The 12878-nt window shown below is 37.5% G+C and overlaps 1 protein-coding gene across 1 annotated transcript in view; it reads right to left on the bottom strand.

Annotated features, from left to right (window-relative positions):
• The window catches only part of SLC9A9 (solute carrier family 9 member A9), a 183600-nt gene that overhangs the window by 123603 nt on the left and 47119 nt on the right, over nucleotides 1–12878 (bottom strand). Inside the window, exon 6 of the mRNA XM_051782060.1 lies at nucleotides 10723–10828. Within this exon, the coding sequence (XP_051638020.1) occupies nucleotides 10723–10828 (106 nt within the window). The remainder of the gene's footprint in view (nucleotides 1–10722; nucleotides 10829–12878) is intronic.

The following is a 12878-nucleotide window of genomic DNA, read 5'->3' as shown; positions in this document are numbered from 1 at the left end:
TAAAAATAAATACTTTCCCTAGACAGGCAGTTCTATGAGGCTTAAACACAGCTATTAATAAGATGAAAATAATTCTGCCTAGCTTCATTACCCTCATAATTACTAGAATGTAGGAGTCTTGGCTCAGAAACTTTTGCATTCACCTCACTCTATCATTGCAGAGAAAACACTCTCCTAGCTATGGGCTGAGTCCTGCTAGCGCTACAAATAGAATGTAAAACTGAACACCCTAAAACGAGAGTTTAGAAATACCTTTAACATTACTCTCTAGGAATAAAAATGCTGTAATAAAGAAGATATACATTGTTAGATGGTTCAGGAGGCTGACACATTTTCTTTAGGAATATTTTCATCTAGCTGTAACCCTCTCCCAGTGTGTCTGAGGCAGGGCACAGCACCCTGCTTGGCATTCTATTATTCTCATTTCTCTCGCTCTCTTTTCTGGTTGTGCTTGCTACAGATCAGTAGAACAATGTAGAAAGAAAGAACTCGTTGATTTCTTTTAAATGAAAATAAAGTAAACATTAAATGAATGGGGATACAAACTGAAAATGCTTTAATTTTGAAAATTATTTCATTTTTGTGAGATTTTGTAATGGAGAAATTACTAAGGGGAAAAATATGAATATCAGTTTACTCAGTGTATTGTTGGGATGCTACTTTGTTCAAAGTTTTAATTATATTTAAACCTTGCTTTTCAAAATCCAAATTCTAATGTCACTAGGTCTCCCCAGAAAGGTGGTGAATGTTCATTAGGAATTCAAATAACATACACATATGCATATTACGTTCAGCATATGTAGATCATTATAATTAGCAATTAGTTAGGGAAAATCTAAGTACCTAATGCATTAAGAGCAATCTGATAAAAGGCCTGGGCTTCTTTCTTTGGTGCGGTAGTCTTTACAGGAAATGTTCATAAGTCCCATTGCCCTCAACACAGTAGAAATGAAGAAGCATTGTCAGATTATCCTCTCTCAGGGCCACTTGCACAACTGCTGCCCTGAGTGTTTCCTCTCTTTCAGTTATAGCTTGTGACTTTGCCAAAATGCCACCATTGAGGCTACATTTCCTTGTTGCATTTGCAATTTCCATGAAGACCTTTCTTTTTTTTTTGCATTTTGCAGACCCAGTATAGAGAGAACACATTTGTGCTTATCTTGGACAGAAACCTCACAGCCACATAATTACAAAGCTTTCTCACTGAACCACTTTGAAATTCAGACTTGTCATTTCTAAAGGGAGGAAAGAGGAAATTACCCATCTGTTACTTACACATCTTTCAAAATGTGAAAATGTGGCAAAATTGTGCAAATCTTTAAGGTTTTTAAAATGTTTAGATGACAAATCTCAGTGGAGATCTGATAAACTTCATCAACTAAAACAATCTGATAAGATCTCATCTGTATTAGGCCTGTGCCATCTAAAACATATGTTTTTTTCCTGCAATTGCTGCTCCCCAAACTCTGCCAGCTGCTGTGTCCCCAGACTTCAGAACCATCACGTCTCTCTCTCTTGTCCTCATCACCTCCTCTGTTTGTCCCAACATAGTCAGAAGGGTAGCAGAAATGAAGTCAGGGTGTCTCTTGGCTTTAGGGAATGCAGGAGATTGGTTTAAGAGTTTTCACTCTTAGCTTATTTCTAGAAATAATTTCTTTCCATCTCAGATGGGAGAGCTGAGGTCTGGTGACTGCAGCAGAAGTGCAGGAGGTCGAGCAATTCAGGGAAATGGGTAGAGCAAGACAGAGATTGTGAACAGACAAAGGAGAGAGAAAGAATGAGATTGTGACCAATATAAAAGGCCCATAACCATTGAAATAAATTCTAAGAAAAGATATTTGCTGAGTCTCGTGGTTTAAGTAGCTGTGAAATGCAGTAGCTAGAGGCATGCAGTCTCTTCTGCTGTGCCTGGCACTGAGGGAAGGCAGCTGTATGCTACTGTTATCAATTATTCTCTTTGCTCAAGCGACAAAAGTATATCCTGAAAACATTAAAGTTCCTAATCCAAAAGGTGAAACATGCACACTGAAAATAATGTCTTGGGTATGGAGAGAGGGGGGTTTCTGTGTATGAAAAAAATAAACTTAAAAATTACATTTGATTAAAATGTTTACAAAAGGTGCCTCTCAACTCCTCTTCAGTAAGATATGAAAATCTTGGGGCATTATGTAAATTTTGAGTACTTGATAACATTTGCGTTATCTTGACGTGCTTTATGGATAATCCCCCATATATCCAGAAGTGTATATACATATATATGCACATACACACATGCAAAAGAATTTTGTGGAGAATTTTGTCAGTTCTAACAGAATCAGTAGCTTAAGGATGTGAGTCTTAAAAGATCAAGGCTTGCAGTAGGAAGCAGTTTTGTTTTTTAGTAAAAACAAAAAAGGCTTAGAGCAGGTCAGAATGATGAAATTCCAATTGAACTGTAGCACACAGCTTCTGGAGGAGTTCACAGAGGAATCATGAGAGACTTCAGTCTTTCCTTGTGTTCCTGGGTAGCCACTGAAAACATGCAGTCCATTCTAGGAACAGGTTCCTTTCATTAAATCACAACCTGATCTCCAAAGAATAACAGAATTTTTACAGAGTTTATCCTGTTGTCACAAATCCTCTGCCTCTTTGAGATAGCTGTGCTCTTCAATACTGTGTTTCTGGAAAGGATTTGGGCAGTGAATAGGTATTGGTGGGTACCCAGCAAATGAAATGGCAGGCTCTCCCCACCTTTCCAATACACACTCCTCCTCTCTCTTCCCTGCCAGGAGACTTGAAAAGTATGTTGATCTACTGCAAGAACCAGACAGACTCTTATGTACAGTATCTCATCCAGAGAGGATGAAATGAGCTTTCTTTTGGAACCTTTCAAGAGAAATAGTATCATATTATCATTTTAAACTAAAAGGGAGTTGTCTCTGTAAGTAGAATTAGATTCTGTATGAAATTATCTTGGTCTCAGAAAAATCTGTCTTATTCACTAGAGAAAGGTTATTTGGACAAGAAAAAACATCTGGAAGAGCTCACAAAACAAGCTGACTCATCCCAGGCTGTACTTCAGTTCTGAAGAGTTCCCAATAGGTCTTTGAAATGAAGAAGCTTTGATGCCAGTTCTGTCATTTGTACAGAAAATGTGTCTAAATAATTGCCCCTTAGATGTGATTTGCAAGGACTGCAAGCAGTGTTCTTAATTCTGATCTTAAATCTTATCAGTCTGATTGTGTATCAGTGGACAGAGATACCTGTAGCTAGCCTGATTTGATTGGGTGTGACAAGTACAGACATTCCCAGCTGATTTGAGCTAAGCTACATTTCTATACATCCCTGAGGGCACTCTCTATAACATTACTCACTGAAATATATTCTAGTTTAGCAGAATGCGACTGAAGGCTGCCTATTCAAATAAATTGCACAAACAATCCAGACCCAATTAGGTAACTGTGGTGGGCTGACCCTGGATGGATGACGGGTACCCAGCCAGCCACTCTCACTCTCCCCTCCTCAGCAGGATGGGGTGGGGGGAACAAAATAACATGGAAAAAAACTCACGGGTCGAGATAAAGGCAGATTAATAAAGCAAAAGCTGTGTGTGGAAGCAAAAGAAAACAAAATATTTATTCTCTACTTCCCATCAGTAGGTGATGCGCAGCCACTTCCCGGGAAGCAGAGCATGTGTATCTGTAGCAAGTACGTGTAGCAGTTGCTCTGGAAGATAAACACAGTAACAAAAGCCTCCCCTGCCCCCTTCCTCCTTTCTCTGGGCTGTTCCTGCCCAGCTCGTCATGTGTGTGGAATATCCCTTTGGTCAGTTGGGGTCAGGTGTCCTGGCTGTGTGCTCTCCCAAGACTTTGCCTACTCCAGCAGAGGGGTAGGATGCTGGGGAGGCAGCTCTGGCACTGTGCCAGCTCTGCTCAGCTGCAGCCAAAACACTGCTGTGCTATCAACACCTCTCTGGTACCAACACAAAGCCCAGCACTGGGAGGGCTCTGTGGGGAGAATGAACTGCAGCTCAGGCAGAGCCAATACAGCAGCGAGTAAGACCTTTAGTGTGTATTAAGTATATACGAAGTAAAATTTTGTTGTGGCGCTAATATTGGAAAAAGGGATATGAAATATGAAATGTGAAAAAATATAATAAGGAGAATTACCTCCTGAAAACATTCTGAGTTTCCATTTTCATGCTGAAATTCCAGCTTTAACAAGCATTACAGAAATTCAGTAACATTCCCCCCCCGATTTAAGCATAACTCTGGCCTTTACTGTAAGGCTTATGGAGAAAAAAGAAAGGAAGATTTATTAAAAAATGACACAAACATTTTATGTGGGATTTCCTCTATTCTGGGAAAGAAGCTCTTTTAAAGTTCCTGCTAATAGCAAGTTTGGTTAGTTTCCCAGTGCTCACATCTCCTGTTCCAGATGGTCAGTGACGTGAAACTCTAATTATCATCAACAAAATAAGCTGGGACTAAACCCTTCCTCAAAGGTAAAAAGAGCAGATGGACAACCATAATTTCATTATTATAGAAATAATAGAGGGAAAGGATTCCTCATCCACCTTTTGAAATCACTCACTAGCTCATTGCACAATTAACTCCTTGCTCTATTAATTTATAAATTACTCTGTTATTTGACTGGTTGAATGGCTGCTTGGTATATAAGCCTTTCCAACAATATGGGGAATAGTTGCCAAATTCATCTTGTCTAAGGGGAACGAGTAACTGAAATGTTTGGGCTGAGCTTCCATCCTTGCCTGCTTTCAGGTTTTCAGGTGGTTCTATTTTATTCTCTTCCACAGTGTTACAGACATCCTTCCTTAGGAATCTTAGTGGGAATAAAATTACAAATAGTATTTATCTGGAATGAGGCGAGGACTTTATCCAGAGATCCAGCCAGTCATTCATGTAGAATTGTAGCTCACAGGCATTGAAATCCCTAAATCTTTGGCAAAGATTCAAGGTCATGCGAGTCAGTACCATGGAACAACTCTCCCTATGGCTGGTTGGGTTCCAGTGCTGGTCTCACTTTGAGCTGTGATTTCTAGGTTGGATTTTGCAAAGGCAACCCCTATCTAAGCTTGCCACTGCTCAAACTGAGCTCATACAGGCCTCAGTTCCTGCAGGTCTGCCAAACTAGTTAACATAAAGACAGCTACAAAGAAAAGGTCTGGGGGCAACCCCTTGTATTTCTGGCAGAATCTCATTCCTTTTCTAAATTCAGACTCACTACTTGATTGCAGCCTATCACTCTTTAGAACTGGCTGTTCTAATTCCTATTCTGTTGCCAGTTTCTTTACAGTTCAGGAGCAGATTTTGATGTTCTGCTTAAGGATTTCAACATAGATATTTACAAGAAATCAAGATTAAACCGCAAAATTGCATCAGAGAAAAATAATCAGGTTTTTCTCTGCATCCCTATGAGTAAACAAGCTTTTCTTCCCTCCAAGGAGTCCTAGCTACAGGTTTATGTATCACTGTCATGATCTGTAGTTACACAGTGTGCCTTATCTTTGTTTCTCACCATGTCTTGTCTTTTCTCACTCTTGCATCTTTTTCCTAGCCGTGCTTTCACAATGTCCATTTGTTGCTTTCACCAGCTCTTTTTCCTACTTTCTCTTTCATCTCCATTTCACCACCTCTTGCAACACTTAGAAATCTATTTTCTTTGAGCAGGAAAGTGTTGCATGTGTTGATACTTTTTACCTTTTTGTCATGTGCTTAATGGCACAGGTGCTTCTATTTTCTTCTTTCCTTCCTTGGCTACAAGTGTTGCTCTGTGCAGCTTTGTACAGTACTTGGCAAGGAATGAGGCTTTTATACTTTTGAAAACCAGTTACCTAGACTGAAAAGCTTTATGTGTAGGTACACTGAAACTTTAAACTGTGGGCACATAAGGGCCCACTTAGAAGTGTTTTTTTACACTATTTCTTACGTACTGATATGCCTAGGACGTGTGAATAATGTCTACGCTCAGATATACGTTGGAACTAAATAGAACTTAAATGAGTTTCTTTTTCACTCCAGTGGCTGAGATAAAACGTTAAAAGATGCTAAGAAATTGCATGAATGCAGGGTTTAAAAAAAATGGTTAAAAATACAAGGGCAACAGAGAAACAAAAGTTCTTTTTTAAATATGTGATTGCTCCATACTGATGCAGTCATATTTTTCTGCTATTTGCTAACAGTGCCTCAGCACGAGGTTTGGGATTCAGGTTGACAGAATTCACCGTGTTCTTAGACCGAACAAACTCCCACTTACCCACAGGTGGGGAGGAAACTGAAACAAAGTCTTTGTTTCTCAATTGGTACACATGATAAAAAAGGTTTTGAGATATACATACGGAAGCACACAATGTCACTTTTAAAGGCCACTTTCTGACTATAACAGCAGTTTGAGGGAAAAATATGATATGAGAACATTCAGCTATCTTTCCTCTGCAATATTTCTTATTCAATGTGCCCAGGGATCAAAGTGTAGCAAAGTCTATACAGAACAATGCTCCAAAAATGAAAGGGTAAAGGATCCAAATTAGAGACAGTCCATGACAAAAGAAAAAAGCATAATATAATCATAAAGGGAGCTTCAGATCTACTGAGATAAGCATCAAGGAGACACCCATCATAGCTTTCAAAGCCAATATTATTTCCCTCAAGTCCCAGCTCCCAACTTAATTATTCAACAGCATGTCGTAGTATCTTTTTGTGTCCTTTATAGAACTACTGATTTTAATATATAATACACAAAGAATAACAATTAGAAATTGTGAAAACTAGGAAAGTAACACTTGCAGATAATGGACAGTCACCTCACTGGGCCAATGACAACATAAAACATAGACTGAATATTTGCAATTATATTTGATGTTTGTCAAATATCCGTTTCTTCAATCTCTGATTACATTTACCTCCTGTGTAAAGTACCTTCAAGTTCAATGGCATAGTAACAGCACTAAACCCACTGAAGTAATAACAATACACATAAACAGAGACCTAAACTCAGAAAGGTTTAAAGGTCTTATTAATTTTTTCTTTGAGGTCCATTACATCAAGAGTTCCTTATATTTTGAAGAGATCTAAACTGTACTGAAATTAGTAATATGATGACTGTGCCTACCAGTAAGAATCACCAGTGTGTCAGAAGGAATTCTCCTGTCTTCCTAAGATAATTATAAGGATCACTGTCTAACAAGATATAACCTTAGAGGGTGCTTGGCACACACTGAGCTGAACTCTGGTTTCTAAGTTATTTCCCCTGGAAGTGAATATTGTTTTTCAATAACTTTGTCTCGGTTACCTTTACCGTGTTATTTTAGAAAGCCCCATACAAGCTTCCAGGAGACTTTCTGCCAGGAAAGGCTGGTTTGAACACAATATTAACTTGCATAAGGTACTACTAGTTCTTGGTGTATATCTGAAGAACTGAGAATGATTTCTTTAAAATTGTAATAAAGATATGGTAAAATATAATAAATATATGAAGATATGATCAACCTTTTATTAAAAGATTCCCATAATCTGTTGTCTAAAATGAAATTCTAAATAGTGAAACAATCTGTAATCATAAAGATTATGTTTTATTTATTTGTTTTAATGTTAGTATGTATAAAAAACTTCTACATATAAAGTTTCTACTGTGAGTATACATAGAAAGTGGACACAGGTAACAAGTTAATTTTCTGGAAAACAAAGGATGTGGGAAATATTTGTGGCATAATTAATCATACAGGTTTTTCTGCCTAAAAGCAGACATGTTTAGTAATCTAGTAAGTGTTGTCTTGCAAGGTTCTGTTATTATTTTTCCTAAATATCTTGAATCCTTGATCTAAGCCAGGCTCATAAATTACTAATTTTAATAATTTAAATACTTGTTTTCTTCCAAAATATTTATTTTTCTGTGAGAATTGTCAAAAACTTTTTATTAAAGTGAGACTTTTATCCTAATAATGAAAAGTTGTAAGCAACTCTGCAAGTTACTTTTACAGGAGAAAATCCTTGTCACATCTACAATGCCCTTGCTCCCAGAGGCCCTTGTGTGTGTGAGCTCTCCCAGATGCACAACAGCTTGCCAGCCTTCCTGCAGCCACTGCTGTCTATTTGAGTCACAGTGATCCCTCCTGCATGGATTATCTTAAAATAGCACACTATAAATGAAATCTTGCAATTATCACAAACACCCAGGTGTTTGGTGTGGCAGGATGGCCAGAGGAGAGTCACTAACTGGCCTGGAAGATTTGTGTCCTTGATCAGTATTTTCTGAGGGCAATTGGCCACAGTGTCTGTACATACTGCTGCAGCAACACAGAGCTCCTGTGACTTACTAAATCCAGAAGAAAAATGTAGGAGTAGCTGGTCCTGCTGCTGTCCTTCTTAAACTAAATGATAAACAGCGGAGGAAGAATAGTGGTAGGAGGGAGAAGCTGAAGGAAAGGAGAGAGATCAATCTAAACCCTTGTTGGCAGTCAGCCACACCACCTTCACCTTGTCCAATTGCCACAGCCAGCCAGAAGGGCCTTCCCTCTTTTCTCTCCCTGCCTTTCCTGCAGTGAGTCACTCCTGCAGACATTATCTTGTCTTTTCTGTTAGATAATGAAAGACACTGTGTATTTTCTTGTTCTATTTTCTGTTTACCATTATGTAGTGTACTAAACCACTCATTATTGCTTTTGCAGATTTGTAAACACTATTCTCACACCTTTTTAAATAGACCTCTATTACTGTAATTATGAGCATGTTGTGTTTGCACACAAGAATGGTATGGGTTACAGGGAAAAAAAATAGCTGATCTTTCGCAGTCATAGAAAAATAATATTCTTCATTTAAACTCAGGTTGGCTTAGTGGGGTGTTAATGACCTGAAGCTGACATTATTAACAGTATATCTTTACTTAAATGGCAACGGGAAGATCATATTAGGTTTCAGAAACATTGTATTTCTGCAGAAGCTGATTATTTAAGCCCGAGAGTTATGAATTGTGAAAGTGATGATGCCATATATTCTCTTCAGTCGCTAAAAATGTCTCTAGAAATCAAACTATCAGTCACACTGAATATAAAAAAACCCCAAAACATTAGTTTTCCAGTGACAAGAGATTGTATAGTAAAGATTTGTAATCTCCCATGTACAGCAAAGAAAACACGAAAAGGATTTAGACTTGAGTACTGTGAAGAGCAGAGTTTAGAAACTCATGGATCATGTTCTATCTGATAGTTCTTGTCTTTCTAGATTTGTTTTGCGGTTGAGTTGTGCCTTTGAAGGGATCTGTGTGCTTTGACATCACAGTGACTGAAAAATAGAGATACTTAAAACATTCTGGGTGCCCTTGAGTTGCTTGTAGCCTTACAGTTCCTCAGCCCAGGAATCTTGCAGTAACAGGTGAAGAGTCTAAATGAGCTGTAAATGTCTAGGCCTCTATTAAACAACACCAAGGGAGAGGAAAAAGATCCCAGACTTACTGTCACCTACATGCTTCTTTCTGATTCTAATAGCTGCTTTAATGCTTTTCTGTCTGCTCTCTCTACCCAGTTGTCTTGTCTTTGATTAGTTTTCCTTCTGAGCATTTTATTTGCTGATGTACCAGATGCTCTTCTAAGTGACACATTCCAGCCCCAGTCACTGGATGTGACAGCCATGCTGTATCTAATCATGAAATGCTGTGCTCAGACACTTGACAGTGTTTGAAAATACTACTCTTGCTCTGAAAACAATATGAGGAGTTTAGTGTGGGTGAATGCAACTAGACTGATAACTAGAGAATGATAAATTAAATAAGAATACTTTTTTTTTTGTATTTTGAAACGAGTTTGGGTTTTTTTTTTTTTTGCAATTCAACTATTATAAGTGAAACTGCATGGAGTTTCAGACAAAAATATAAATCTCAGTTTTTTAACGACTGTAAAATCTGTAAAAGTCTTTTTTTCTGAAGGATAGAATAAATCCTAGTTCAAGGAACCATGTTGTAAGGAGAAAGGTGGCACTGAATTGAGGCTTACTGTGAAGCATCTTCAAGCATCCTGGAGAATTGAACTTGATTTTGCAATTCTGTTACTCTTATATCTGAGAGGATTATTTGTTTTTCTAGCAAAGCTTCAGGAAGCATATAATACATGTAGAGTGGAGTTGAGATTCTGTTAATCATGTACTTAGCATCTGTGTTTTTAGGACAGCACATACTTGTGTGATTTTGGCCCATCATTTGTGATCTGTTTGAGGATTCCTGAGAATAAAAAAGCTATATATAAATTCAAGATAATATTATCAGCTGAAGCTCTGTCAGATTCAATAGGCAAGAGTAGATAAACTGAGCTACTGTGTACCACTTTTTGGTTTTAATCTTAGAAAACAAAAGATTGCAAAAAACAAAAAGAACCTGTCTCCAATTTTACAGTTGCCCTATATCCCAGGTGCTCATTCTGCATTATTTTTTCAAGATACCTTGTTTAGATGAGAAAGAAATAATATTGAATTAATTTTACAAATTTTACAGAATAGACTGCTTTTTAGGTTGAAGAATATAAAGTAAAAACTGCATTCTGGATATGCAGTTACCATTAACAATATTGAAATTCTAGTGTTTAACAAACCAAGAACAATTCCAAAACTACTTCTCTGTAACAAAATCTTCAAATGCTCTATCTATACTTGCACAAACTATATCAATGAGAATTACATCAGCTACTAAAGCCTGTAATTATCTCACCAAGTAAAGAATGGAGGTGGGTGTACTTACTGTGTCAGCACTATAGCCACAGCATCATTTAGGACACTCTCTCCAAACAGGAGCGTGTATAAATCTGTATCCACATGCAGCTCATGGAAAATAGCAAGAACTGTCACTGTATGGAAACAAAGCAAAGTGAGTTCTTATTTTCATGTTGCTCTGGCAGTTCAAGAAATAAAGCAATATTAGAATATGAGTTTTGAGAAGTCTAGTCCTATTTATTGCCTAAGTGGTTAATAATAAGTTAAAAGGGATCGACTGAAGTATGTAAGATCCTTAAATCCATTAGGTCTATGAGTTTTGGTGTTTCAGCTGAGTTAGGAAGACACTTTCCCTCTCACACAGAGAATCATGCATATATGAAAATGTCACAGCATGTTTCACTGTGCATAAGGGACTGTGATCTTGTGACTACAGAAAAAACAAGGGTGATGAAAAGATAGGCTTTTCCATGGACTTTGTGTGTAATGAGTAGTGGTTTACCTGTTTTAAGAAGGATTTAATAACACTTATCCATCTATTATGCTTGTTCACTGAAGAATATGCATAATAACTTACCCTGTCCTGAACCACTTTCCCCTTGGATTAGCATATCTGTGGTCATGCAGCCTTCTGGTCCAGATCAGGATATCTGACACCTGTAACCCTTTGCCTTCAGAATATCATTAACTAACGTTCCTTCCTCCTTCATGAGTTATATCCTCTATTTGATTTTTAGTTTACCAGTGTAGTAGAAAAAGAATAGAGTGTGTTGAATTTAAATTGAAGTTGGGCAAAACATTTAGACAAACATCCTCAGGGGCATTTAGACACTTGGCTCATATTCAGGAAATAAGATCCTACAGTTATTAACTTATGCCTTATCTGTTTTATGCCTCAGTTTTCTTACCTGCAAACAGGGTATCACAGTCCTTCCCAAGATCTACCTTGCACTTCATAATGATAAAACCGATTCTTTATTTCTCACAGTAATCTCCAACTGAAGAAGACGGTTTAGGTTCTGTGTTGGTATTATTTTATCTTTGCATGGGTGAAGCAGAGCTTTCTCTTTTCAAACAGAATTTAATGTAAAGGCCCCCAGTTACTTGTATGGTTAAAAATTACATGATAACTCACTGCTTCACTGGCACTCATTCTAGTACATAATTGTGCAAATGACTCAGTCCTCAAGGCCCAGGAATCCCAAAGTTTAGGAGTGCCTCTGGGATGCCATGTTCACCTCTGACATTTTAGATATGACAATTATATACTTTTACATTCACATGACTGCTGATAAATCACAGAAAAACATGAACAGCTAATGACGTTTTGTTTTAATAATATTTCTTGGAACTTTGAGATCATTACTCCTTAGATTTTCTAAATGACATTTAAATATCTGTGTAATCTAAAAATCTGTTTATAAACCCAAAATAGATTCTCAGTTCTCCTGTGAGATTTTATGTCAAAGTGATCTCTGTTGATGTGTTATCTTTGAAGAATTTTGGAAGTGTTATCCTACAGAAGACAATTTAGGGAATGTGTGTAGCTGAACATTTGCTGATATAGCTATATTTAAATTAGCTAGTTATATTTAACCATCCTGGTAACCTCACCCATCTACTCCCACTGCAGCTATAATTTAAACTAGGAAAAGAGTTCTTTCCCCAGAATAGCTCAAAGGTGTAGGAAGGAGTTTTATTGACAAACGATATTTTCTTGGTTCACCAACATCTATATTCAGGTTTTTTCCTGATTAGCAACGCTGACTTAATGTGCTAAATGTGGACCCAGTTTAGTGCCCTGTTCTTTGATGTCATTGCCATAACAACAGACTTGTTTTCTAAAACTATTTGCCACTTCTAGCTTTTGTTTACTGGCTAATTAGTTTGGGCTCTCATTAATAGTCCCTGTGGTAATGATAGAAGGAAAAGAAAGCAGTAAAGTCCAAAGTCCTGTTGGTGTGTACATGTAGCAGGCCAACCCAATTAGACAGATGCCTACACATTCCTCTCCTTCTTCTTTCCTCCTAAGTAAACAGATTTCTTTTGTTTTCTTTCTCAACCCTACCCCAAAAATATGACTTCAAATCTTTTCAAATGAAAGCAAAATAATAAAGCAAGTGACACAATAATGCATTGAATGCCCAGTTCACCCAGTTTTCAGAAAGTATCTTCTATTTCAGA

The sequence above is a fragment of the Manacus candei genome, unplaced genomic scaffold (assembly GCF_025592945.1).
Source record: "Manacus candei isolate 608988 ecotype Guabito, Panama unplaced genomic scaffold, ASM2559294v1 h1tg000015l, whole genome shotgun sequence".
NCBI lineage: Eukaryota > Metazoa > Chordata > Aves > Passeriformes > Pipridae > Manacus > Manacus candei.
This window is presented reverse-complemented; position numbering and strand designations above follow the sequence as displayed.